Source organism: Malus sylvestris, chromosome 14, assembly GCF_916048215.2.
Source record: "Malus sylvestris chromosome 14, drMalSylv7.2, whole genome shotgun sequence".
In the NCBI taxonomy this organism is placed as follows: Eukaryota; Viridiplantae; Streptophyta; class Magnoliopsida; order Rosales; family Rosaceae; genus Malus; species Malus sylvestris.
Window position 1 is genome coordinate 4,660,697 of NC_062273.1, and position 27,707 is coordinate 4,688,403.

The following is a 27,707-nucleotide window of genomic DNA, read 5'->3' on the forward strand; positions in this document are numbered from 1 at the left end:
GCTTATTGTACTCAAGGGAGAATTATTGAACGCTCTAAATCTAGTGGACGAGTTCAATATTCATGAAAAGCCAGGTTTGAATCAATTGATGTCACGGAACCCAGACAACCATGTTACTAGTAAAAGAACAAGGTTAAGGGTCTGCATACGCCTATAAATTGAAGCTTCTTTCCATCTCTCTTAGGGAGAGGGAACATAGAAGCCTATAAGACTAAAAAGGTCGTACCCAGTGCACAAGGCTCCCGCTTTACGCAGGGTCTGGGAGAGGTGAATGTCGGCTAGCCTTACCCCCATTTATGGAGAGGCTGCTCCCAAGTCTCGAACCCGAGACCTACCGCTCATGGGCGAAGGCACTTGCCATCGCCTATAAGACTAGGAAAAGAAAATAGAATCATCACATTCCAAATTTTCCAAAAAAATTATGTGAATAGAATCTAAAGTTCTAAACCCTAAACTAAGAATGTCAAATTCAGACAGAGAGAGAGAGAGAGAGAGAGAGAGAGAGAGAGAGAGGCAGATATATGTAACATAAATACTTATGTCCAGAGTAACCAACTTAGAACAGGCTTTCTGCCCTGTATTTGCATTTATCAACAAATAACATGCAACTCATTTATTAAGGCATCAAGACTCGATAATGCCTGAACAAAAGAGTTTTCCCAAACCGAAAACTACTATTTATAGGCTACCACCTCGTAGTGCAAGCACCAGATGAAGAACAGAGCCCCCTTCAATGTTGTAGTCTTTAGCTGTCTTGTCGTCCCCGAGCTGCTTGCCAGCATAGATAAGCCTACCACAAAAAAAAAAAAAAAATGGCCAGTACTACATGTGAAAGAAACTAAAGAACTTAAAAAATGACCAAATATCCAAAAACGCATTAAAATGAAAAACATTTCCTGAATTGTTTAGTAAGCATACCACTCAACCTGTGCTGAAACAATATGTTAACTGGAGTGCAATGAACAGATCTAAAATAATGCGGCAGATGCTGCTTAATAAGATTATTCCCATTAGCTAAGAGCTATACAAGACTTCAAAACTAGAAAGCAATCCAATTCAAATCCAAATTTTATTTTGAAGTTTTCAGATGTATATATACAGAACAATAATTATTGGGTACCATCTGTCGTCAAAACACCAGTCCAATCCCACCGACAAACAACCAGTTCAAATAAAATGCAGAAGCAGCCAAAACATCCCAAATAGGAATAGAAACAAAAGTCAACAATAACATGACGAACCTATTATTCTGAACAATCTCAGAAGATGATCAACTGTAAGTGCTATGGAACACTGAAATCATGAACGAGAGCATTTTAAAGTGAATAGTGAACCAGCACAACTTCCAACATTGTTACAGGACAAAAATGAGGCTAGAACGGACATTACTTGCTGCCCAATTTGAGAGCAAGAGCAGATAGGACAACAACAACAACAACAACAACAACAACAACAACAAAGCCTTTTCCCACTAAGTGGGGTCGGCTATATGAATCCTAGAACGCCATTGCGCTCGGTTTTGTGTCATGTCCTCCGTTAGATCCAAGTACTCTACGTCTTTTCTTACAGTCTCTTCCAAAGTTGTCCTAGGTCTTCCTCTACCCCTTCGGCCCTGAACCTCTGTCCCGTAGTCACATCTTCGAACCGGAGCGTCAGTCGGCCTTCTTTGCACATGTTCAAAATCACCGGAGCCGATTTTCTCTCATATTTCCTACAATTTCGGCTACTCCTACTTTACCTCGGATATCCTCATTCCCAATCTTATCCTTTCTCGTGTGCCCACACATCCCACGAAGCATCCTCATCTCCGCTACACCCATTTTGTGTACGTGTTGATGCTTTACCACCCAACATTCTGTGCCATACAACATCGCTAGCCTTATTGCCGTCCTATAAAATTTTCCCTTGAGCTTCAGTGGCCTACGACGGTCACACAACACGCCGGATGCACTCTTTCCATCCAGCTCGTATTCTATAGTTGAGATCTCCATCTAATTCTCCGTTCTCTTGCAAGATAGATCCTAGGTAGCGAAAACGATCGCTTTTTGTGAGCTTCGCTAGATTGCTCCGGTCATTAGTGTGGATAAGTATATAAATGGATAGAGATAGGAAAGCAAACACAAGATGTACGTGGTTCACCCAGATTGGCTACGTCCACGGAATAGAAGAGTTCTCATTAATTGTGAAGGGTTTACACAAGTACATAGGTTCAAGCTCTCATTTAGTGAGTACAAGTGAATGATTTAGTACAAATGACATTAGGAAATATTGTGGGAGAATGATCTCGTAATCACGAAACTTCTAAGTATCGGAGTGTGGTGTCGTCTTGACTTGCCTTATCTGTCTCATAGGTAGATGTGGCATCTTCTCTGGAAGTACTCTTCCTCCATCCAGGGGTGGTATCTTTAACTGGTGGAGATGCACAAGGTAATGTATCAATTTCACTTGAAGCTTACTTGTAGTTTCAGGCTTGGTCAAGCGCGATACAAACCATGTAGTAGGAGTCCCCCAAGTCGCCGAGCTCGGGGGTCTGCTGAAAGAGGTGACAGACAAGGTAAGCAATCAGAGCTCCGACTGATTGTTCACCTTCTCCCCATCTTGCAGCAGCATGAAGGATAAAGAGAAGAAAAATGAGAAGAGATGATATGAGATACTTTTGCTTTTGAAGAAGTAACTTTCCACAGGCTTATTCTTGAACTGAGCTGGAGGGTTTTCTGGTTTCCTCCAGAGTATAAGGCCGACTGAAGAATTTGAGGGTCAAAACAAGTCCATCAAATCTAGAGTACGTTCCACCCTGCTGATATGGGATACTTTTGCTTTTGACAGAGTAATGAATGTATCGGCACGTGTGCTGTTACGCTTGTCTCCACATGCTTCCTTGTATCCTTCGCACTTGCCCTATCTGTTCCTCAAGCAGATGCGGAATCTTCCCTGGAAACATAAGATGTTGAAGATGAGTACTCGAGAGCAATGCCAGGTAAGTAATCAGGTAAGGGGTTCCAGGCAGTCAGTTCCTGGCTGGAAGCTTGATTCCAAGTGCTGACTGATTGCTCTCTTTCTCCTTGTCTTGCAGGTAAAAACAAGGCCAAAAGAAAAGACAGGGAAAAAGCATGATATGGGATACTCTTGCTTTTAACCCTGATGATATGAGATATTCTTGCTCTAGTATAGCTTGTTTGCAGAGGTATTATCGGGGGGAAAGAAAGCTGAATATTTCGAAAGGCTTCGTTGGGAGTGCCCTCTCAGATATGATGAAGGGTTGAGCATTTTTGCAGGTCTGCCTGTCCGTTGGGGATGGAGGTCGACATATATAGGAGTCTCCCTAACAACAAGTAGTAATGCTATTCCTTTACCCTGCTTGGTCATAGCACGGTAGTGGGAGCTGCCAGTTTCACATGTTTTAACTCTGTCAGAGCACTTTGAAAAAGTGGTCTGTGGTATCTGGCTCTCGAGATTCGGAGAACGATGCCTCTTCGATTTTTGAGAAAGCAATCATGCTGGGGGTATGACTCTCGAGATTCGGAGAGCAGTGTCTCTTCGATTTTTGAGGAAGTAATCATGTTGGGAGTCTGGCTCTCGAGATTCGGAGGGCGGTGCCTCTTCGATTTTGGAGCAAGCAATCTTGTTGGGAGTGTTGTCTCGAATGTGAGTAAAGGTTGGGCATGTTTGCTAGTCTACCTTGCCACGAAGCACAAAGGTTGACACACAGGGACTTTCCAATTATCCAGCAATGGTACTGTTCCTTTACCCTCTCTTCGATTTTGAGAAAGTAGTCATGTTGGGAGTCTGGCTCTCGAGATTTGGAGGACGGTGCCTCTTCGATTTTGGAGCAAGCAATCTTATTGGGAGTGTTTTCTCGAATGTGAGTAAAGGTTGGGCATGTTTGCTAGTCTACCTTGCCACGAAGCACAGAGGTTGACACACAGGGACTTTCCAATTATCCAGCAGTGGTACTGTTCCTTTACAGTTGTGGGTAATAATATGGTAGCTAGACCTTCAAAATTTATGTGTCTAAACTTTTGTTAGTGCTGTTTCTTTGCTATTCTTTTACCTTTCTTGGTCAGAGCGATGTAGTGGGAGCTGCAAGCTTCACGTGCTCAACTTTGGCAGAGAACTTTGGCAAAGTTATTTGTGGTACCCATGAGCTATTGTTGCGTGTGGGAAGTGGGTGATTGAACAGTAAGATTCATGTGCTTTCTACTTCACCAGAAGTCTTCGACAGAATGCCCATAATTTCTGCAAAGCAGAGTGTGCGTGTGACAGGTGCTGACAAGGCTAGAAAAGTAGGTGCCTCTTCGATTTCTGAGATCGGCCCTCGTGGTCTCTGAGCAGCCCAGCTTTTGAGAAAGCGAGCGCCTCTTCGATTGATTCGGAGAACGATGCCTCATCGATTTTTGAGAAAGCAATCATGCTGGGGGTCTGGCTCTCGAGATTCGGGGAGCAGTGTCTCTTCGATTTTTGAGAAAGTAATCATGTTGGGAGTCTGGCTCTCGAGATTCGGAGGGCGGTGCCTCTTCGATTTTGGAGCAAGCAATCTTGTTGGGAGTGTTTTCTCGAATGTGAGTAAAGGTTTGGCATGTTTGCTAGTCTACCTTGCCACGAAGCACAGAGGTTGACACACAGGGACTTTCCAATTATCCAGCAATGGTACTGTTCCTTTACCCTCTCTTCGATTTTTAAGAAAGTAGTCATGTTGGGAGTCTGGCTCTCGAGATTCGGAGGACGGTGCCTCTTCGATTTTGGAGCAAGCAATCTTATTGGGAGTGTTTTCTCGAATGTGAGTAAAGGTTGGGCATGTTTGCTAGTCTACCTTGCCACGAAGCACAGAGGTTGACACACAGGGACTTTCCAATTATCCAGCAGTGGTACTGTTCCTTTACCCTTGTGGGTAATAATATGGTAGCTAGACCTTCAAAATTTATGGGTCTAAACTTTGTTAGTGCTGTTTCTTTGCTATTCTTTTACCCTTCTTGGTCAGAGCGATGTAGTGGGAGCTGCAAGCTTCACGTGCTCAACTTTGGCAGAGAACTTTGGCAAAGTTATCTGAGGTACCCATGAGCTATTGTTGCGTGTGAGAAGTGGGTGATTGAACAGTAAGATTCATGTGTTTTCTACTTCCCCAGAAGTCTTTGACAGAATGCCCATAATTTCCGCAAAACTGAGTGTGCGTGTGACAGGTGCTGACAAGGCTGGAAAAGGCTGGAAAAGTAGGTGCCTCTTCGATTTCTGAGATCGGCCCTCGTGGTCTCTGGGGAGCCCAGCTTTTGAGAAAGCGAGCGCCTCTTCGATTTTTGAGATCGGCCTTCGTGGTCTTTGAGCAGCCCAACTTTTGAGAAAGCAAACGCCTCTTCGATTTCTGAGATCAACCCTCGTGATCTCTAAGCAGCCCAGCTTTTGAGAAAGCAGGCGCCTCTTCGATTTCTGAAGCTTCGTCGAGTGCAGATTTTTATAGGGGCTGGCATTAAGTTCCAAAGCACACTTGAATCTCCACCAGTAGAAGCTTCATTCTTGCACTTCTAAGATCTTGATTTGTCCGACCTCTTCTCTCTTCAACACCTTTGAAAATGTCTGGCCCCTCCGACCGTCGTTTTGACTTGAACCTTGTTGAAGAGGCAGCCCCGCCTTCTCCAGACAACATATGGCGCCCATCCTTCGTCTCCCCTACTGGTCCTCTTACCGTTGGGGATTCCGTGATGAAGAATGATATGACCGCTGCGGTGGTGGCCAGGAACCTTCTCACTCCCAAAGATAACAGACTACTTTCCAAACGGTCTGATGAGTTAGCTGTTAAGGATTCGCTGGCTCTCAGTGTTCAGTGTGCAGGTTCTGTGTCTAATATGGCCCAACGCCTATTTGCTCGAACCCGCCAAGTTGAATCATTGGCGGCTGAAGTGATGAGTCTCAAACAGGAGATTAGAGGGCTCAAGCATGAGAATAAACAGTTGCACCGGCTCGCACATGACTATGCTACAAACATGAAGAGGAAGCTTGACCAGATGAAAGAAACTGATGGTCAGGTTTTACTTGATCATCAGAGATTTGTGGGTTTGTTCCAAAGGCATTTATTGCCTTCGTCTTCTGGGGCTGTACCGCGTAATGAAGCTCCAAATGATCAACCTCTGATGCCTCCTCCTTCTAGGGTTCTGTCCAGTACTGAGGCTCCAAATGATCCCCCTCCGGTGTCTTCTCTTTCTGGGGCTCTACCGACTGCTGAGACTTCTCCTAAGCAACCTTTGTGAAGGCTCCCTCTTGTGTGCTTATTTTGACTCATGTATATGTACATATTTGTAGCTTATCGGGGATATCAATAAATAAGCTTTCCTTCATTTCAACGTATTGTGTTAAATACACCAAAGCCTTCTTCGCTAAGTTCTTTGAATTTTCTTTTGTTAAAGCTTGTATGTTGAAGCTTTCTGAGTGGAGCATGTAGGTTGGGGTAGTGTTCCCTTAATTTCCCGAGTGAGGAAAACTTCTCGGTTGGAGACTTGGAAAATCCAAGTCACTGAGTGGGATCGGCTATATAAATCTTAGAACGCCATTGTGCTCGATCATGTGTCATGTCCTTCGTTAGATCTAAGTACTCTAAGTCTTTTCTTAGAGTCTCTTCCAAAGTTTTCCTAGGTCTTCCTCTACCCCTTCGGCCCTGAACCTCTGTCCCATAGTCGCATCTTCTAATCGGAACGTCAGTAGGCCTTCTTTGCACATGTCCAAACCACCGTAACCGATTTTCTCTCATCTTTCCTTCAATTTCGGCTACTCCTACTTTACCCCGGATATCCTCATTCCTAATCTTATCCTTTCTCGTGTGCCCACACATCCAACGAAGCATCCTCATCTCCGCTACACCCATTTTGTGTACGTGTTGATGTTTCACCGCCCAACATTCTGTGCCATACAGCATCGCCGGCCTTATTGCCGTCCTATAAAATTTTCCCTTGAGCTTCAGTGGCATACGGCGGTCACACAACACGCCGGATGCACTCTTCCACTTCATCCATCCAGCTTGTATTCTATGGTTGAGATCTCCATCTAATTCTCCGTTCTTTTGCAAGATAGATCCTAGGTAACGAAAACGGTCGCTCTTTGGTATTTCTTGATCTCCGATCCTCACCCCTAACTCGTTTTGGCCTCCATTTGCACTGAACTTGCACTCCATATATTCTGTCTTTGATCGGCTTAGGCGAAGACCTTTAGATTCCAACACTTCTCTCCAAAGGTTAAGCTTTGCATTTACCCCTTCCTGAGTTTCATCTATCAACACTATATCGTCTGCGAAAAGCATACACCAAGGAATATCATCTTGAATATGTCGTGTTAACTCATCCATTACCAACGCAAAAAGGTAAGGACTTAAGGATGAGCCTTGATGTAATCCTACAGTTATGGGAAAGCTTTCGGTTTGTCCTTCATGAGTTCTTACGGCAGTCTTTGCTCCTTCATACATATCCTTTATAGCTTGGATATATGCTACTCGTACTCCTTTCTTCTCTAAAATCCTCCAAAGAATGTCTCTTGGGACCCTATCATACGCTTTTTCCAAATCTATAAAGACCATGTGTAAATCCTTTTTCCCATCTCTATATCTTTCCATCAATCTTCGTAAGAGATAGATTGCCTCCATGGTTGAGCGCCCTGGCATGAACCCGAATTGGTTGTCCGAAACCCGTGTCTCTTGCCTCAATCTATGCTCAATGACTCTCTCCCAGAGCTTCATTGTATGACTCATTAGCTTAATACCCCTATAGTTCATGCAATTTTGTACGTCGCCCTTATTCTTGTAGATAGGCACCAAAGTGCTCATTCGCCACTCATTTGGCATCTTCTTCGTTTTCAAAATCCTATTGAAAAGGTCAGTGAGCCATGTTATACCTGTCTCTCCCAAAAGTTTCCACACTTCGATTGGTATATCGTCTGGGCCTATTGCTTTTTTATGCTTCATCTTCTTCAAAGCTACAACCACTTCTTCCTTCCGGATTCGACGATAAAAAGAGTAGTTTCTACACTCTTCTGAGTTACTCAACTCCCCTAAAGAAGCACTCATTTCATGTCCTTCATTGAAAAGATTATGAAAATAACCTCTCCATCTGTCTTTAACCGCGTTCTCTGTAGCAAGAACATTTCCATCCTCATCCTTGATGCACCTCACTTGGTTTAGGTCCCTTGTCTTCTTTTCCCTTGCTCTAGATAGTTTATAGATATCCAACTCTCCTTCTTTGGTATCTAGTCGTTTATACATATCGTCGTAAGCCGCTAACTTAGCTTCTCTGACAGCTTTCTTCGCCTCTTGCTTCGCTTTTCTATACCTTTCACCATTTTCATCAGTCCTCTCCTTGTATAAGGCTTTACAACATTCCTTCTTAGCCTTCACCTTTGTTTGTACCTCCTCATTCCACCACCAAGATTCCTTTTGGTGTGGGGCAAAGCCCTTGGACTCTCCTAATACCTCTTTTGCTACTTTTCGGATACAACTAGCCATGGAATCCCACATTTGGCTAGCTTCCCCCTCTCTATCCCACACACATTGGGTGATTACCTTCTCTTTGAAAATGGCTTGTTTTTCTTCTTTTAGATTCCACCATCTAGTCCTTGGGCACTTCCAAGTCTTGTTCTTTTGTCTTACTCTTTTGATATGTACATCCATCACCAACAAGCGATGTTGATTAGCCACGCTCTCTCCTGGTATAACTTTGCAATCCTTACAAGTTATACGATCCCCTTTCCTCATTAGAAGAAAATCTATTTGTGTTTTTGACGACCCACTCTTGTAGGTGATCACATGTTCTTCTCTCTTCTTAAAGAATGTGTTGGCTAAGAAGAGATCATATGCCATTGCAAAATCCAAGATAGCTTCCCCATCCTCGTTTCTCTCCCCAAAACCATGGCCACCATGAAAACCTCCATAGTTGCCTGTCTCCCTGCCCACGTGTCCATTTAAATCTCCTCCTATAAATAACTTCTCCGTCTGAGCAATTCCTTGCACCAAGTCTCCAAGATCTTCCCAAAATTTCTCCTTCGAACTCGTATCCAACCCTACTTGAGGTGCGTACGCACTAATCACATTGATAAGTTCTTGTCCTATTACAATCTTGATTGCCATGATTCTATCTCCTACCCTCTTGACATCTACAACATCTTGTACCAAGGTCTTGTCCACGATGATGCCAACAAGAAAATCAAAATGTTAATTATATTTATGAGAAACAATGCATGAGAAAAAAAGAATTCAAACGATTAGCGTTTGATAATATTGATGCAGATATACATAATCAATCAGAAGTAACTTGAGTTACAATAACGTATTGTTTTAGTTGGATTGAATATTATAACAAGAAGAAAATATACCTTTGTTGCACTGGAGGAATTCCCTCTTTCTCCTCAACCCTTTCCTTGATCCGGTCAATGGTATCAGTTGGTTCAATATCAATCTCAATTTCTTTCCCGGTAAGAGTCTTCACCTTTATCATAGTTCCTCCTCTCAGCCTCAAAACCAGGTGAAGCGTTGACTCCTTCTGGATGTTATAATCTGCAAGAGTTCGACCATCTTCCAATTGTTTACCGGCAAAAATCAATCTCTGTTGATCAGGAGGGATGCCTTCCTTATCCTGAAAACAAACATATCCAAGTTACCATGCAATCCCATAGCAAAAAATGTAACTACCGTGATGCGCACAAATGAAATGTATTAAGGACAGAAACATCATGACTCTAACATTTGAATTGCCTTCAAAATTGCCACTGATCTGTCTATGTGACCAAGGTATTTTTCCACAATTCCGTGAAAACAAATAATTAATAATCTAAAACTTGTCATGATGAAAAGGTTTTTTGATAGATAATAATATTTTCTTTGTAGCATCGGTAAATTAAATTTCACTGCCCTGCTCCAGTCATAATATTCTTTTTTCACTAACCCTACATAAACAATCTCATAAACGGCTTAATCATACAATTGGGATAAATTTTATGACACAAAATTAAAAGAAAAGCAACAAAAAGAAGCCTGGAAAACTGAAATTCATTTTTCCCCAACCCAATTCACCAATCAATGAGTAGAAATATGGGGGTGGGGGGGGGGGGGGGGGGGGGAGGAGGAGGGGGGTGGCGGAAGAGCAAGCACAAATAAATAAGAACTCCTCAACCCATTGGATGGAATTGATTGCCAGTCTGCCACAGAAATTAGTTTACACAGTTATTTCCCAAAAGGGCCGGCATGGAGAAATTTTCGATTGTAAATTTCCCTTCTAATAAGGATAAAGCTGAAAAAACTGAGGTAAGATCAATAAATTTTAACCCCCAAAAAAACCCAGTGCATCAGTAGCTGAAATCAGAAACCCTAACCCTAGCTACAAAATTATTCCAACACAGTACAGCTCCTAAATGCTCCTCTTTTCATAAAACAAAATCAGAAATCCTAAACCTTGAAGCACATATGTATACTAATACAATCACAAACACTGATACAAAATACTAATCCAAGCAAATTACAAAATCTTAACAAACAAAACCCCAATTGACCAGAAATCGAAACCCTAAAATTATGGACGTTCCTTAATAGGGCAAATAAATATACAAGATTAAAACTGAAATTAGAGAGAGTGAGATAGAGTACCTGGATCTTGGCTTTAACATTGTCGATGGTGTCGCTGCTCTCAACCTCGAGTGTGATGGTCTTCCCGGTTAGGGTTTTCACAAAAATCTGCATGATTTCGATTTCGATTCACCGAGAGAGAGATTGATATTTCTGACTTTAGATATCAAATGGTGATAAGAAATATTATATATTTTTTTGTGGAAAATAAATCGGATCTATGAAAAGAAAAAACTCGGGACTATTTTTTTTTCTTTTTTGTCAATAAATTCAGAAATGAGAAAATGTGGCCCCACGTTTGATATTCCCCAATATGTATTGAATGGCTCTATCTTAAAGTTGGATATCAAATAAAAGAAATAGAAAAATAGTAAAACTTTTTGTGGATTCTTTATCATTTTATGTACATAATATTTAATAGTATTGACACGTGAATTAATATTAAATTGTAAAGTGACAGAAAGCTCACTTTGAGAAAGTCTTTTTAGCATTTCTCAACAAAAGAAAAAAAATTGCAATCTTGGTTAGACAAGTTGTTTGTGGATATTTGTAATTCAAGCTAAGTATGAATCTCCAATGTCTTGTTTGTTTGGCGGATTGTTTTGAATTTGCATGAACTAAAGGAGGTGTAATTAAATTAAGATTTTAAAGGATTTAAAAGTATTTAGAACATGGTGTAGTCAATTAGGATTTGAAAAAAAAACGATTTTAGAAGCTTCAAAATAATGGTGTAGTCAAGGTAGGATTTAACAGGATTTAAAAGAATGCATCTAAATCCAGGCAATCAATTAGGATTTTAAGAGTATCTCCAAGTGAGGTGTCAAATTTTAAACATTAAAATGATATTTGATGACTTATGTGGTAATTTGACATTTTGTACAATATTGTGCTCCACTCGATATGTTAAATAATAATGTCATTTAATATTTTTTTTATCTTTTTGTAGGATCCAATAATTGAGACAAATAATCAAATACTTGAAAAACAAAATAATATTTATTATATAATATATTAATCTATTAAAAAATTATATAATAAATTTGACATATGCGGTCAAATTTGATAACAAAAAACTTTCCCTTCAATTGACTTAGCTCTACTTAAGAAATTGAAAGCTCAGTTGGAGAGAGTTTGCTGCCATTTTTATTGTTGTATGTCTACGTGGCAGTTTTGATATCTCATTTGGAGATGATCTAAAGAGTGCATACAAATATGTAGATATTCAAAATGTCAAGATTTTGAAAGATTTCATTAAGTAAGAGATTTTGTAGGATTTGAGAGTGAATTTTATGCATAACAAAGGTTATAAAGAACCTCATATCCGCCCCTTAAAGTTCTATTCAATCTTTTCTCACAATTTAATTTCTCTGTTTCATGGCACCCTACTTGTTCCTTTCCTTTCTATGCTATGCATGATGCATAGCAGACATGGGCCATGGCTGCTGTTGACCCTACCCTCCATATTCTTTCTCATCGGATGGTTATTTTTCCACAAAAATTGCGGTGTCCTTTGTTCACAGACAAAGTTTTGATCAGATAAATTACTTCCAAGAATGTAAATTCAGAAACTATACAACCATGAGGAAGACTAATTATAATGGTTTTACAAGGCAAATCCTATCGTTATCCAACACTAGCAAACTGAGAGTCCTTGTATTTGCAAATTATTTTGCTTTCCGTGATTGCTGGTGTTTCCGCTGGAGCAATCTCCGCAGCTTGATTGCATAGTTGTGCCAATGGTTGAAGCTGCAAAAGCCCTTATGCTCATGGACCAACTGATGGAAAGGTTGTGCACAGTGTCAAATGTTTCCTATCAATCATGACCAACAAAATAATTTTTTTTAAATCACGTATTGAAATTTCGTTGCCATAAAACGTATATGTTGAATTAATTTTGAGCCAATAAAATTCTTCTCTATTATCATTTTCTTCAATGTTTTCATCAGCCATTTTTCTCTGACATGCTTATGGTCTGTTCTTTGCTGGTCGTAATTGTCTCAACTGCCACTCAAACTAAAGTACTTCATACGAGTAATGGTTAATCTCACAAAACAAGATCCTCTCCTCACTAATGAACTAAATATTAACGGACCAAGGCTGCATCATTCGAGTTAAGCCCTAGTTCGGTTGAAATAAGCCCACATGAACACAAAATTATACCTCAATTCAAATGAGAAATCCATAAAAGAACATAGAAATCCATGAAAAAGTTCGTACAAATCCATAGGAATCTATCACAGAAATCCATATAAATATGCCAAAATTTATATAAGATTGTAGAGTCTATTAAAATGTTTTGAAATCTGCTACTTACAAAAAGTCTATTAAAATCCTCCAAAATCCAAATTGGCTACACCCCTTTAAATCTTGTAAATAATAATAAAAAACATTTAATATAATGCCAAACTAATAAGATAGATAACAAAAACAACAAACAATTTTAAAAACATCACCAATATTCAAGCAACATTCAAGCATTTGATATTGGGCCATTATAGAATGGGTTGTATCCATTTGGGTTGCGATCGTTTTATAGTTTTTCTATCCACTATCATTATATGCATGCCTATGCAAAAGCGCGCAGGCACGCACGCACATAGAGTGTTAGTTTTCTCCAATTCTTCTACATGTGCGCGTGCGCGTTTTCATATAAGCAGACATTCTATTATATGTTGCTAATAAATTGCCTGCTTGTTTTCACATCAATGTATAGCCTCTTTATCAATTAAAGATAGTTGAAAATGACGATTATAGCCTTGAAATGCTAAGGGGTTTTGGTATTTGTTTCAAAAGTCTTGGGTATTTTAATAATTTCATTTTAATTTTATCCCACATTCACTCTCCTACTTTCTACTTTTTCTCTTTATTGTTTACTACAATAAGTCCCTCTAAAAACTCCATTTGAAAAAATTAAAAAAAAAAAAATCCTCCTAAGCACATGCATAGCATGAGTGGAAATTAATAGTATACTTAAGTGTAATGTCATTGCTTAACTTGCCATATTGGTTAGAGCAGACGTAATTTCCCTATCCATTATAGTTCGCATTCTCCTTATTCAGGGGTGTAAAAATAACATTTATCAACACTTTTTTTTTGTTACAAACGATATTATTGTTTACGACTCTAAACTATGCTAAAGAGAGGGAAGGGGGTTAACTCAAGTCAAAGTCGAAAAAAGAGCAATATTTTATCCACCATGGTAGTCCACCATTTGCTGCCTATCAACAATACATTTTTTTCCTTCAACAAAATGGTGCTTTAAATATATTTAACATGAAAAAGAGTTAGAGAGACTTATTTGTGAATTGTCTAAGGCAAATGTTGGGATGAGGAATTTTCAAATCCCAAGGGATTGAAGCCAAGTGAGCATGGAATTAATGGATCACAAAGAATTAGGTTATGAATGTTCTTCATGAGCATTATAAAGGCATGCGATAAGTTTTAAATAAAAAGAGAGAATTTTGAATAGAGAAAGTCTTGCAAGCCAAGAAAGAACAAACTTGCACCCCAAGTAATAAACTTTCCCATAGAAAGCGTGTTACATCATAAAATAAAAAAGGGTAATCATTCTCTTACTTGAACAAAGCTTGACTGCTGCACAATTAGCAACATCTCGTGCTAATAGCCTATGTAGCTCCTTCTTAGTTTGACACCTGTCAATAATTACTTAGTTTAACAAGCCAATTGGAAGTGAGAGGTCTTAGGTTCGAATCTCGCTTAGAACTACGGTCTCGTGGTGTTCTTCTTCGCTTAGAAGTGAGAGGTCTTAGGTTCGAATCTAGTGGATGGTGAATTCGATACCAAATTAAGCTGCCTATTGTGTGGCTTAGCCGAACTCTCCTCCCATAGTGTAAAAATATCGTTGTACTAAAAAAAGCCAATTGGACAAATGTCAAACAAAGGATGAGCCACATTGGTTTTTTATAAAGAGCTGCTGCTAATTGTGCATAAGCTAAGCTTTGTTAGAACATAAAGTATCAAGGGTCAGACAACAGTTCATCTACAAGGGGGCCTCATATGGTTACTTCTATTTGGGTTTATATTTAACATTGGGCTTGTTGATAATGGAAGCCCAGAGATGCAAAAACAAATGAAGACTTGCCCAAGCCTAGTCGATAGGCCCGAGATGAATGCAAGCTATTTTCAATAAGGGTATAGGCCATATGCCAATGATTGAAGTGATGGGCAACAAAGAACAACTCACCACCAACCAAAAAACACTTTTTAAGGGCATGAAAAGTAAATTAGTGATGACTCATTGCCCTCCGAAAGTTACTAGCTGAAGGCAAGGCTTGAAGAGTCAAGCCAAATTGTTTATAAAAGCAGAAAGGGACACCAGAGACAAGGACACTCAACCAATTAATCAAAAGATATCCAAACTTTGTTCTTAAACAAGTTTGTAACCAGTGTTGTAGTATCGATTCCCTCTAGTAAAACCCATTTACTTTTCATCCCTCTCAGTAAACAAACCTCTATAAACACAAAAGAGAAGTGGTTGCAAGAAGTTCGACCTTGCCCGAATCTCATTTGTTTGTATTTATTTGTAGTAGATATGTCGCTTAATGCATTTTCCTTCATGTATTCAATCATTTTCGATTGCTTTTTACTTAAGAGTTTCATCTGCATTTGAATCTGATTAAGTTAATAAGCATGTTTTCATTAAAGTAAACTTTGATCGAGGAAATGAACAAAAGGGCCCTGAACTCCCTTTGTTTGTACCATACTTGACCAATCCCGAAATTACTGAGCACCTGTCAACATTATACCGTCAAGGACCCAGAAGAGTTTCCCTCCAACCAGGAGGCCAATCACAGCGTGACACGTGTCGACATCAGAAGCCAATCATAGTGCGACACGTGTCAACATCAGAAGCCAATCACAACACGACACGTGTCAATGTTATAATGAAACTAAAAACTCTCTTCTATAAATAGAGATCATTCTCTCACAATATTTCCGAATGTCATTTGTACTAAATCATTCACTTGTACTCACTAAAGGAGAGCTTGAACCTATGTACTTGTGTAAACCTTTCACAATTAATGAGAACTCCTCTACTCCGTGGACGTAGCCAATCTGGGTGAACCACATACATCTTGTGTTTGCTTCCTTGTCTCTATCCATTTACATACTTATCCACACTAGTAATCGGAGCAATCTAGCGAAGGTTACAAACTTAACACTTTCTGTTGTACCAAAGTCCTCACTGATTTTGTGCATCAACATTTGGCGCCGTCTGTGGGAAACGACACTTATTCCCACTCTTTTCAGCTTTGTCAAGGTGGTTTCCATCATTCGTACACTTTATTTTGACCAGGCATCCCTCTCCAACATGGGGAACGAAGGAAGCCATAACACACATAATGACACCCCTCTTGCACCTAGTGCGAAGCAACGAAAGAATGAAGGAAAAAAGGTTGCTCTTCAAGCTAAAGTCGATGAGCTAGAAGCTCAGAACAACAAGATAACAATGAAGAATGAGGTCCTCCAGGAGCAGTATGAGAAGCTCTTTGAGACGCTCCACGAAACTAGGCGTACTAAAACACACGAGTTCGTTGCCTCTGTGGACATCAACCATCATCTGGGTGCCCCCTAACACGGAGGGTCACCTCCCTTCGACATAGGTATCCCTGATGAGGAGCGAGCTAATTATCAAAACATTGATTAACATAAGACTTCTCTCAACCCAGATGCTTCGACCCGAAATAGGAGAAATGGAGGAAGACACCTTCTTGCAGAAGGGTTGGAAGGATCGAAAGCCGTTTATCGCGACTGCCGAGGCTTCCTAAAGCAACGTCGAGAGAATCCCCTCCATATATGCTCGAAGATCAATGACCCAAAGGTTTATGAAAGACTTAGTCTCATCCAACGACCCAAGCCAGCTGCCAATTTAGAGAAGGAACGACAGGTCCCAGAGGAACATGAAGGTACAAGGGACTCTGAGGTATTCCGACAGAGTCGCCCTAGAAGTCAGTATGGCGAGTCTAAGGAAAAACCACATGCTCTTGATCAAACTTTCATACTTCCAAGAGGCGATGGAGATTTACGAAAGAAAATTCCAGTGGTACATGACTCCACTCAGGACTCCATTGTCCTACAGCTTCTTGAGGAAGTAAACAAGTTGAAGGCCGAACGTCAGGCCGAGATACCTAACTGGAACCAACCCAGGCCTGGCCCTCTCACAAAGAGGATCCTCGACACCCCCCTTTAAGCGAAGACAAAACAAAAGCTTGGTTTACAACTCTATACTGGAAGGGAGAACCCAATTGAACACCTTAACCTTTTTGAGTCCACCATGGCATATCAGATGCATACCGACGAAGAGCGATGTCTTCTCTTCCCCTCCACCCTCTCTGGCAAAGCTCTAAACTGGTATTGCCGTCTTTCACCTGAGACAGTAGACTCATTTGGGGAACTGAGGAAACCGTGTCTCTCAACACATCTTCCAGACCGATCACTTGCATTCTGCAGATTACTTGTACACTATTCGCCAGAAGCCGGACGAGTCACTACGAGAGTATGCCGATCGCTTCAACCATGAGTATTCTCGCTACGCTGAGGCAGATGACAAGACCACCCTCAAGGCCTTCACAGCAGGCCTACGTGATTGTTTCTTCAAGTACATGATCAATGCCAACACTTAGAAGACTTACTCTGAGGTGATGACACATGCTTACAACCACGCCTCCGCCGAAGCAATGACATACCAATGGAACCCCTATATAGTTAACCCCTATCAACAAGTAGGAAGTGGAAGTCAAATTCTACCAAGTGAGGAGATCTTGACCATTCAGACACCTATTGCATCATCTTCTGCCTCATTTAGCTACTCGCTAAGTCACCAAACGTATCTGTCTCTTGGTAAGAGGAATGATTTTTACTCTCAGCAAGCCCATTACAACAAGAAGGATAAAAGTTCGTATCAAAACAACCAGGGGTGAACGTACCGTCGACTATTATGACTATGGGGCCAAGCCTCACTCTTTCAAAGTGGAGGACTAGGTACTGAAGGAAATGCTATTATAAGAAGACATACACATTACAAATGTTTTGACTCTCAACCGTTTGAGATCTTTTGTCACACAAGCCATTCGACAAATATTTAAAGAAAAGGGAATCATACAACTTCTTCTGAGTCTTTTGCGTTCCTAGCACTGGAACATTTTGTCTACGCTGACCTACCCTTATACTCCAACTCAGAGCTTCAACATGCGTACTTTGACACAAAGTATGTGATACTAAATGTTACAACCAACATGGTTCACATATCAAAAGCATGGATCCCTTCATGCATAGAAAAACATTCATAAGCATCACTTATATCAATCAACATAAACATCATACATTCAAACACATTCATACATAAACATCATACATTCTAACATATTCATACATAAACATCATACAATCCAACATATCCATACATAAGCCAACTGTGCTTCGAAAGGGTTCAACATACTTTGTGTCATTCGACACTTACTACAATGTGCCTAGACACCTTGCCCTTATTCTCACCAACCAGGTGATGAAATGTAAAGAAGGAACTCATCTTCATGCCACCAACCAGGTGATGAAATGTGTAACCCGTACTCTCCTTCATTCCACCAACCAGGTGATGAAATGTACAACCCGTACTCTAATATCATTTGGCAACTTGTCACTCATGCCACCAACCAGGTGAAGAAAGAACTCATCTTCATGCCACCAACCAGGTGATGAAATGTACAACCCGCACTCTAGACTCAAATGGTGGATATGCAAGCATGATAACTTATATGTTGTTCTATATCTCCATGAAATATCATTTGGCAACTTGCCATTCATGCCACCAACCAGGTGGTGAAATGTACAACCCGTACTCTAATATCATTTGGTAACTTGCCACTCATGCCACCAACCAGGTGAAGAAGGAACTCATCTTCATGTCACCAACCAGGTGATGAAATGTACAACCCGTACTCTTCTTCATGCCATCAACTAGGTGATGAAATGTACAACCCGTACTTTAATATCATTTGGCAACTTGCCATTCATGCCACCAACCAGGTGAAGAAGGAACTCATCCTCGTGCTACCAACCAGATGATGAAATGTGATGAAGGAACTCACCTTCGTACCACCAACCAAGTGATGAAAGCAACTCACCATTCATTCCACCTACCAGAAGACGAATGGTACAACTTGTACATGTAAACTCTTAGCATTCACTAATAATCGAAAACCCTCAACATTGACAACTCAACTAGGGGAGCACTTATGCCCAACAAGAGTTATAGTCACCAACAAAGTCTTATTGCAAGCCAACAACAACTTCAGTGCATGGCATACGAAGATCAAGCTATTCAGCCCTCTTGCATTTGCTTCATACATTTCCCCTATATAACAATGCAAACACTACAAACTTGTAGAAAGCTTCACACACTCTTGATCAAGACAATGTGAAGCAAAATCAATTTATTATGCCAACAAGAGCTTCATCAATGGAGGGCAACCACAATTCTAAAAAAATTCACACACTCTTGATCAAGACAGTGTGAAGCAAAACCAATTTATGGTGCCAACAAGAGCTTCATCAAAGGAGGGCAACCACAATTCTCAAAAGCTTCACACACTCTTGATCAAGACAGTGTGAAACAAAACCAATTTATGGTGCCAACAAGAGCTTCATCAATAAAGGGTAACCACAATTCTCAAAAGCTTCACACATTCTTGATTAAGACAGTGTTGTAGTATCGATTCCTTCTAGTAAAACCTATTTACTTTTCATCCCTCTCAATAAACAAACCTCTGTAAATACAAAAGAGTAATGGTTGCAAGAAGTTCAACCTTGCCCGACAAGGTTAAATCTTACTCGAATCTCCTTTGTTTGTATTAATTTGTAGTAGATCTGTCGTTTAATGCATTTTCCTTCATGTATTCAAGTCATTTTCAACTGCTTTTTACTTGAGAGTTTCATCTGTATTCGAATCTGATTAAGTTAATAAGCCTGTTTTCATTAAAGTAAACTTTGATCGAGGAAATGAACAAAAGGGCCCTAAACTCCCTTCATCTTGGACATACAATGTTATAAATTAAAAGTCCTTGTTTACAAGGCAAGAAAAGAACCTAAAGCAGACTTAACCCATTTGCGACAATCCTTTGATAAACAAGAAGTATAAGTAACTTGAGGTACAAGTAATCGACTTAATTCACACCCATTCAACAATTTATTATACAAAGATAACAGTGGCACGCTCAGATGCTTATTAGTTTTGACCATGAACCTCAAAGCCTACACTAAAGGCCCAACAAAGGCACCTTTCAAACTAACTATGAACTTGTTTGTAATACACCAAACTGCAAGATCTTGCCCGACATGCAAGAAAGTGCCATTTCCCTAGGGAGCTGTGCGAAGGACCAGATCCAGAAATCCTGCTCGAACAACTTTAACTCGTTTGGTCAATCTAGAGGGCTTCGTGTTCCACCTGCACAAAATATCAATCAATTAGTTTATCCTACATGTGTAAAATAAGTTTTTTACTCCGGTAACATAGTCAAGACGAAGAAAAAAAAAGAAGAAGAATCACATAAATTGCAAAATTTGATATATGCAGACTAATTCATATGTAGTAGCAAGAAAGGAATTTATGGTGATTAACAAAGAGACGGTAGACAGCATAGAAGAAGATCAAATAAGCAATCATCATAGTTTAAACATAGCATCAAATACCTTTTTATCAAGCTCAGAACCGCTCCATGTGTTGATGGAGATGCAGCAAGATTCAATTTCCACGCCCATCCATTGGAATTTCATCACCATCAATCACTATCTCAAGGATCCATCTGATCTTGCTCCAATCGTCACCATCTCTTCCCTTACACCACTCCTTTAAACTGTCACTGTCCGAGATGCTCAAGTGTGTGAGTGAGCGTGGCAGTCCTTTGCCTGGAATTGATGGAAGCTGAGGGCAATCGTTGATGTCTAACGTTTCAAGTGAAGTTAGGTGATGAACTGAAGGTAGGGAGACCAAATTTGGGCAAGAATCAATGCGAAGCTCTATAAGGCGAGGCATGTCAAGGTTATTTATTCCTGATCCAATACTCAACTCTGGCATGTCACAAAATGTTAGCGTCTCCAAGGATGGAAAAGAACCTGCCAACCGACAAAACTGACGATCCACGTTTGTCAGAGTACCCATCTTTCCAATGACAAGGTCTTTGAGAACTGGAAGTTGACCAAGAGAAGGAAGTCTTGTGCACAATTGGCTTGAAATGCTCAAGTGTTTGAGTGAGCGTGGTAGTGCTGCACCTGGAATTGATAGAAGCTGAGGGCACCTGTCGATGTCTAAAGTTTCAAGTGAAGTTAGGTGACGAAGTGCAGGTAGTGAGTCCAAATTTGGGCAAGAATCAATGCGAAGCTCAGTAAGGCAAGAATCAAGCTTGCAAAACGATGATTGGCCTATCCAATCTGGAAATTTTGAACCCAAGTAACCTACTACTTTTAACCTTTTCAACCTATCATGAGGTTTAAGGCCCTCAAGAACTGCTTGTTCAACTGTTGCATCTCTAGTTCCATTGTTCCAGTGCAATCCCAAACTTTCAAGATATTGCTTGTTGTGTAGAATAGCACCCTTAGCCTCTGCAACATCTGCCACATTCTCAAGATTTTTTATGGAAATTGATCCACGAAGGCACGTCATGTTCTTAAGCGCCTCCAAATTTCCGTCTATTCCCACTTTAAATACAGGCAGAATTTCAAGAAGAGTTAATTTTCCAATTTCTTTTGGCAAGGAACTGATTTGTTCCGATCTATCAAAGTCAAGACGTCGCAACTTACTCAAGTTCTTTAAGTTCTTAGGCAAGTCAAGGAGCTCAGAACAGTTCTCGAGCTTGAGTACTTCTAACCCATGTATATTTGTTAACGTCTTTGGCAACTTTTTGATAGGGGTATTATTAAGGTTGAGGTATCGAAGGTGCATCAATGTTTCAATGGATTCGGTCAATTCAGTGATTTGACTACGACTCAAATTCAACACTCTTAAGCATGGCAACTTTTTAAAAAAACCCTCAGGAACTTTACTAAGACTAGTTGCATGTTCAGGATGCAATATAAATGTCCTCAACTTCTCGTACCTGTGAAACTCTTTTAGTGTGGATTCTTCAATGTTTTTACGAAGTAGAGACGAGTGACGTACATTTTTAGAGGGCAAGAAGGTTGACATGCTATCCTCCAGACGAAAGCATAAGTTGGCCGAAACCAATCTCGCCATATCATGAATGAAGCCATGGATTTCATATTTTCGGCGGCAGTGGCGGGGCCATAAATCACTCTCAGGAGGGACCTTTAAGACATATAAAAAAAATTAGACCAAATATACCAATATAATTCATTTGAGAAAAAATAAAAAAAAAATTAAATTCCCTTCCCTCTTTTTTTCAACTCCTTTAATTGAAACCTTATTCCTTTTCAATTTTTTATCAAGGTCCCTTGGTTTTAATAAACATCATTAATTATTTCAATAATAAAATATTTATTTCTAGATAATTAAACTTTATTTCTAAACATATTCATTTAGTGTTAGAAACATTACATTTGATATATTTATATTTATGGCTAAATTTTGTATCATATATATTTATCTTTTGTTTGTACCCATTTTAATTTGCAACCCTTTTTTAAAATTGTACCAATTTTATTTTCAGTTTTAGTTTGTACCCATTTATTAAATTCTTTTTGTTTCCATATTTTTCAAACTTATATTTGTACTCATATTTTTTAACCTTTTATTTGTACCCATAATTTATTAATAATGTACCCATTTATCTTTAAAAATGTACCACTTTGTTATATGTGAAATATACCAAATTTTTTTGTAAGTACAATTTCTTTTATGTAAAATGTACCCATTTTTTAATGTAAGACCTATTTATGTATTTTTAACTAAAATAAACGCATTGTTATATATATATATATATATATATATATATATATATATATATATATATATATAATGCACCCACTATTTTTTTTTAATATAAAATGTACCCATTATTCTTTATATAAACTGTACCCATTTTTTTATATAAAACATATCACCTTTTTGTATGAAATGTACTAAATTTTTGTATGTAAAATGTACCGTATAAAAATTACTAATTTTTTGTATGTAAAACGTCATTAATATAAGTAATGACAAATCATGGGTTTTATTTTCAACAAATTATGGATTTTATTTAAAAACTCATTAATATAAATAACTAAAAATACAAAATTTTAATTTAAAAATTATAATAACTTACATATAATGCATTATTGCATTAATTTCAAAGACTTCAATAAAAAACCGAAAACTAACAAGATTTCAATTAAAAAACGTTGATAAATAAGGACTGCTTCCAAAGTCCATTTTTTTATTATTTATTAATTAAAAAGACAAAATTTTAATATAATAATAAAAAAAAGAAATACTAAAATAGCTTACCCGTATTACCCCTCCCCCTCCCCCTGCCCCTCTCTCCCACCATCCCTCACTCGAAGTCCCCCCTCTTCACCCATCACCATCATCTCTTTCATCTTTCACCCATCACCATTATCTCTTTCTCCCTCTTTCTCCCATCACCATCATCTCTTTCTCCCTCTTTCACCTATCACTATCATCTATCTCTTCTCAGTCTCATGTCACTCCTTCCTGCCTCCCTTTTATTATTTTTATTATTATCAACAAATTTTTAATAACAGTACTAACAAAATGTTATTAATAAAAAATATTGTTTCTTAAAAATAATATATTTCTAAGCAAACTAATGGAAATTCAAGCCCTTTTCTTATTATATTAGTCAGATTCCTTCCTGCCTCCCTTTTATTATTTTTATTATTATCAACAAATTTTTAATAACAGTACTAACAAAATGTTATTAATAAAAAATATTGTTTCTTAAAAATAATAAATTTCTAAGCAAACTGATGGAAATTCAAGCCCTTTTCTTATTATATTAGTCAGATTCTTTTAGTTTTAGTTTTTTTTTTTTAAGAAAGGGTGACACTATTTCTAGAAACAGTAACATTATTTCTAGAATTAGTGTCACTATTTCTGGAAATGATCACACTATTTCTAAAATCAATAACAATATTTATAAAATTGATGACACTATTTCTAGAATCAGTGCCACTAGATCTAGAAACGACGACACTATTTCTAGAATTGGTGCCACAGGGTGACACTATTTATAGAAATAAATGGTCACTATTTTTTATAAAAATAATTTGCAGATTATACTTTTTTTTTTAAATCTTCGTATTACATCAATGTGTTCTTTTTCAGATAATTACACTTAATAATAATTTTAGTATAATCTTTTAAAATTTGATAAAACAAGTTCTGAAATAATAAAACTACAAAATACTTATATTTTTTTTATATGTGTATGTATGTATATAAAGAGAAAAAATGAACATGATGAGAGAAGAGAGAGAAATGAGGGGGTGTGGGGCCAGTTGAAAGGGAAGGACGGAAAAAAGAAAAAAAAGGGTAATTGGCCAAATTTGTTGGGTTGTTTAATATCGAGTTTTATCCTAACCATTAAATAAAATTATTATGTGGTTTTTTATTAAAATTCAAAATTTTGAAGTTATTTCTATTAGTTTTCTTTTTAAGGATTCTATGAAAAAATAGTGTTGGGATGATTATACCATAAAAATATAACTTGTTTACGTGATTTTAAAAAAAAAGGAACATTCCACCAAAAATTTAAGATCATAACTCAAAACCAGTACATGATATTCTACTTTCAACATAAATTGCATCTCCAAATTGTACAGACCTTATCTTATATGAAGAGTATAATTAATTGGGAAAAATAAAAGATATTTTTTTTAATTTTTTATTATTGCCATGGACAATTTATTAACCAAGAGTGATGTAGATTTAAAATTTCTATGATAAAATAGAAATTATCATAGAAATTATTTTTTATATGATAAAATAGAAGCCAAAAGGAATTGGCAAACTCCACTCACCAATTCACTACAAGCTCTTTATATTAAAACCTAGCAGACAATAAGTATATAAAATAAAATACCAGGATGGGCCTAAGGCTAACCTGTCCTCCATGTGGCTCTGCCTCTGTTTGGCGGTCTGCATCGTTTGGTGAAACTTGGAAAAGAGACCTCGAGAGCAAGAAATCAATGTACTCTCTTCCAATGCCTTGGACACTTCTTGTTCTTTGGGGTTGGATGAAGCCTTCTGCTGCCCATAGTTGGATTAAATCATCCTCTTCAAATTGAAACTTGTGAGGGAAAATCGAACAATAACCAAAACATCTTTTCAAATTCGACGGCAAGTGATCATAGCTCACTTTAAGTACAGGATAGATTTGGCTCTTGTAATCTTCTGGAAAGTCCCAAAGCTCATAATTTAGAATGTGATCCCACTCCTTCGTTCCTAACTTGAATCGCAAGACACGTCCGATCACTTTGGCTGCCAGCGGGAGGCCTTTACACTTTTTTGCTATCTTCCATAAATCTCCATGTCCATCGAGATTCCCACCGAAGCTCTGTTTAATTATGTCCCGACAAGCTTCATCACCCGAGTCACCGGACAAAGTGTGCAAATCATACCGCTGACCAGTGCTTACAATCAACGAAACAATTTTGCTTCGAGTAGTTACAACAATGTTGCTCCCTGGGGCCGCAAATCTGAAGGGCAATTTCAACGCATCCCAGAAAGCCGGATTCTCATTCCACATTCCGTCGAGTACGAGCAAAAACTTCTTCCTCCGCATTTTCTCCTGCAGTGCAACCTGAACGGCATCCAAATTTGGCAACTCCAAAACCTCGTTGGTAGCAGACTCATAAATTGATTTAGTGACGGTAACCAGGTCAGTGTCTAGAGAAGAAAAACACACCCACATCCTCAACTTAAAATTTCGAACGACAGCTTGATCGTTGTACACAAGTTGAGCAAGTGTTGTTTTTCCGGTCCCGCCCATACCCCAAATCGGAATCACAGAAACATTCTCCGTCCGCTGCGCCAGCAGCATCTCAACCATCTTCTCCTTCTCGTTATCCCTGCCGAACACAGACAGCTTGTCAACCAACGAACTAGTGCGAGGATTAACATCCAAACTCTGAGGAGGACTGCGCTTCTTGTTAATTTCCGACAAGAGGTAACCCTCCATCTCTTTCACTAAATCTTCAACTCTTTCCAGCATCCGAATGACCGCAACCTCCCCTTCCGACTTCACACTCAATATGGCGGTTTTGAATTCCAGCTTTCCGAAATCGATCTTATCCAGCAGATCTTCAGCGTCGAAAAGGGCACTCTTGACATGTTCAATGAGCATCTCGCAGAAGTTGGAGTTGGTTTGCTTGTTCTCCATGTCGTCGACAAGAGACTCGATTTTCAGCAGCGTTCGTGCGAGCTTTTGGAGCTTGTCGGCGACGTCATCATTCTTGCCTATCTTCTCCAAAGTGAGATCTGCAAGTTTGTTGTACAAAACAGTAAAAAGTGAGGATGTGATGCCGGTTGAAACTACCAGAGTGGCAATAGCGACAGCGAGCACCATAGCAATTTGCGGACGAAAGAAAGAGCAGAGGGATTGGCTTGGTTTTGCGTTAGCTGGCAGCCTGGCAGAGAGGAGGAATGGCAATTTCGTGCTCTGGTCGCTCTGGAGACGGAGGCAAATGGCGTTGGAGATTTGAGTCTTGGTCCTTTTTTTATAATAGTTCTTCTCACCATCAAGTCGGGATGCTCACCAGGTCGGCATTTTTAATGTATGTACCGCACACTAATTTTTTAGTATATAAATGTAACATAGTTGACAGGTATGTCCAACACACCAGCTCAAGGGCAGTCCATGTGTTTTGAAATATAGTGTGAATGCCCATAACAACTTAATCACCAAGCAACGTTATATTATTATTTACATGGTCTCGGCTTTTTTATTTTTTAAATTTTCAACTTGAATAATTATTTTCTTGTTATAGAATAAAAAATAGGAAACTTTAATGAAAATGGCTTGGACCAATAAATATTTAATAAAAAACTATGTCAAAATGTTATTTAACCAAAATGGCTCAAAATTTAATAAAAAATCATCCAAAACTATTGTTCACGGGTCAAACTTAGAAACCCAACCTGCTACAAATCTATAGTTCCATAAATACCCTTAAATGATTTGATATTGTCCTGACTCTTCACCAACCTCAACCCAGCATGAAACCACCATAATAACTCCCTGTCTTCCTATCAAATCGAATTCCCCCATTTCAAAAACAACCAAATCAAAGTTCAAATCAAAGTTGAAAAATGAAGCATTCATTGGAACAAAGCCGTCGAAACAAGTTCAAAGAAGTTTAATGGCAGAAACCGGCGAAAAAAGTGTCTGGAAAAAAAAAACCAAAATATAAAACTATTTCTGGAGAACACAAAATATAACACTGTTTCTAGACAAAAAATCAGATACAGTATTTGTTTTTTCAGGGCCTTGTCCCGTGTATTGTAGCCAACCCAAGTGAGCTGGGCTGCGTCTTTTTTTCAACCCAATGCCATATTTTGGCATCCCCCACTTATTAACCATACCCAAATATTTTTGAGACGCTTTTGGTTAAAGCCGTTCTAGGCTATAATTCCATTATCGCTTGGCCCGAAGCTAATCGAAGTTAATATGACCCGAATGTCATTATTTCACTTCAACGATAAAACTTGAATGGTTACGATTTATTAAATTAATTAAAGTGACCAGCAGTCCATTAATCTGACAAGACATCCAAAATTACTGGCTCGAAGTCCCTTTGGTGGCATTAACTATTCAATAAATCATTTCTTTTCTTTGAACCGTGGACTTTCTTTAGTAGTCCCAAAGCACTCACACTTGGATTTTTGAAGTAAACCCCAATTCTCTACACTTAGTTATATATTATATTATGTGATGGAAATTCATACTAATCAAACCTGTAGTTTTGAATTTAGTACCCTTGAAACCCAAAGTTTTCATTCAAAACTTTCGTCATGAAACCCAAAGCTTTCATGTTTAAATTAAACCTATACATGTATATAGAACCCGAATGTTCTAAACTGTATGTCAATGGCTTTCCATATGACTAACCATGTTCTTGCTCCCTGTGTTTTACGGACATATCG

General features: G+C 38.8%; 2 protein-coding genes across 2 annotated transcripts; both read right to left on the reverse strand.

Moving 5' to 3' along the window:
• Positions 1–520: 520 nt before the first annotated feature.
• Positions 521–10,841, reverse strand: LOC126600888 (ubiquitin-NEDD8-like protein RUB2). The gene is made up of 3 exons (XM_050267593.1): positions 10,610–10,841; positions 9,343–9,602; positions 521–790 (listed from the first exon to the last, which is right to left on the reverse strand). The coding sequence occupies exons 1-3, from the start codon at positions 10,700–10,702 to the stop codon at positions 679–681; spliced, it is 465 nt and encodes a 154-aa protein (XP_050123550.1). The 5' UTR covers positions 10,703–10,841; the 3' UTR covers positions 521–678.
• An 8,718-nt stretch (positions 10,842–19,559) lies between these two features.
• On the reverse strand, positions 19,560–26,311 carry LOC126600874 (putative disease resistance RPP13-like protein 1). Its single transcript, XM_050267575.1, has 4 exons — positions 24,667–26,311; positions 20,876–21,908; positions 20,297–20,512; positions 19,560–20,051 (listed from the first exon to the last, which is right to left on the reverse strand). The coding sequence occupies exons 1-3, from the start codon at positions 26,128–26,130 to the stop codon at positions 20,349–20,351; spliced, it is 2,661 nt and encodes an 886-aa protein (XP_050123532.1). The 5' UTR covers positions 26,131–26,311; the 3' UTR covers positions 19,560–20,051; positions 20,297–20,348.
• Between the last annotated feature and the right edge of the window lie 1,396 nt (positions 26,312–27,707).

Bases quoted from the DNA above. Each gene is read 5' to 3' on its own strand.
- LOC126600888 (XM_050267593.1), bottom strand. From the start codon at position 10,702: ATGCAGATTTTTGTGAAAACCCTAACCGGGAAGACCATCACACTCGAG. The intron at 9,603-10,609 runs GTACTCTATCTC...GTTTGTTTTCAG, and splicing joins ATGTTAAAGCCAAGATCCAG to GATAAGGAAGGCATCCCTCC. The intron at 791-9,342 runs GTATATTTTCTT...TTTTTGTGGTAG, and splicing joins ATTCCTCCAGTGCAACAAAG to GCTTATCTATGCTGGCAAGC.
- LOC126600874 (XM_050267575.1), bottom strand. From the start codon at position 26,130: ATGGTGCTCGCTGTCGCTATTGCCACTCTGGTAGTTTCAACCGGCATC. The intron at 21,909-24,666 runs GTTAGCCTTAGG...TATGTCTTAAAG, and splicing joins CAGAGCCACATGGAGGACAG to GTCCCTCCTGAGAGTGATTT. The intron at 20,513-20,875 runs GTGCAGCACTAC...CATCAATTCCAG, and splicing joins TCAGCTTCTATCAATTCCAG to GCAAAGGACTGCCACGCTCA.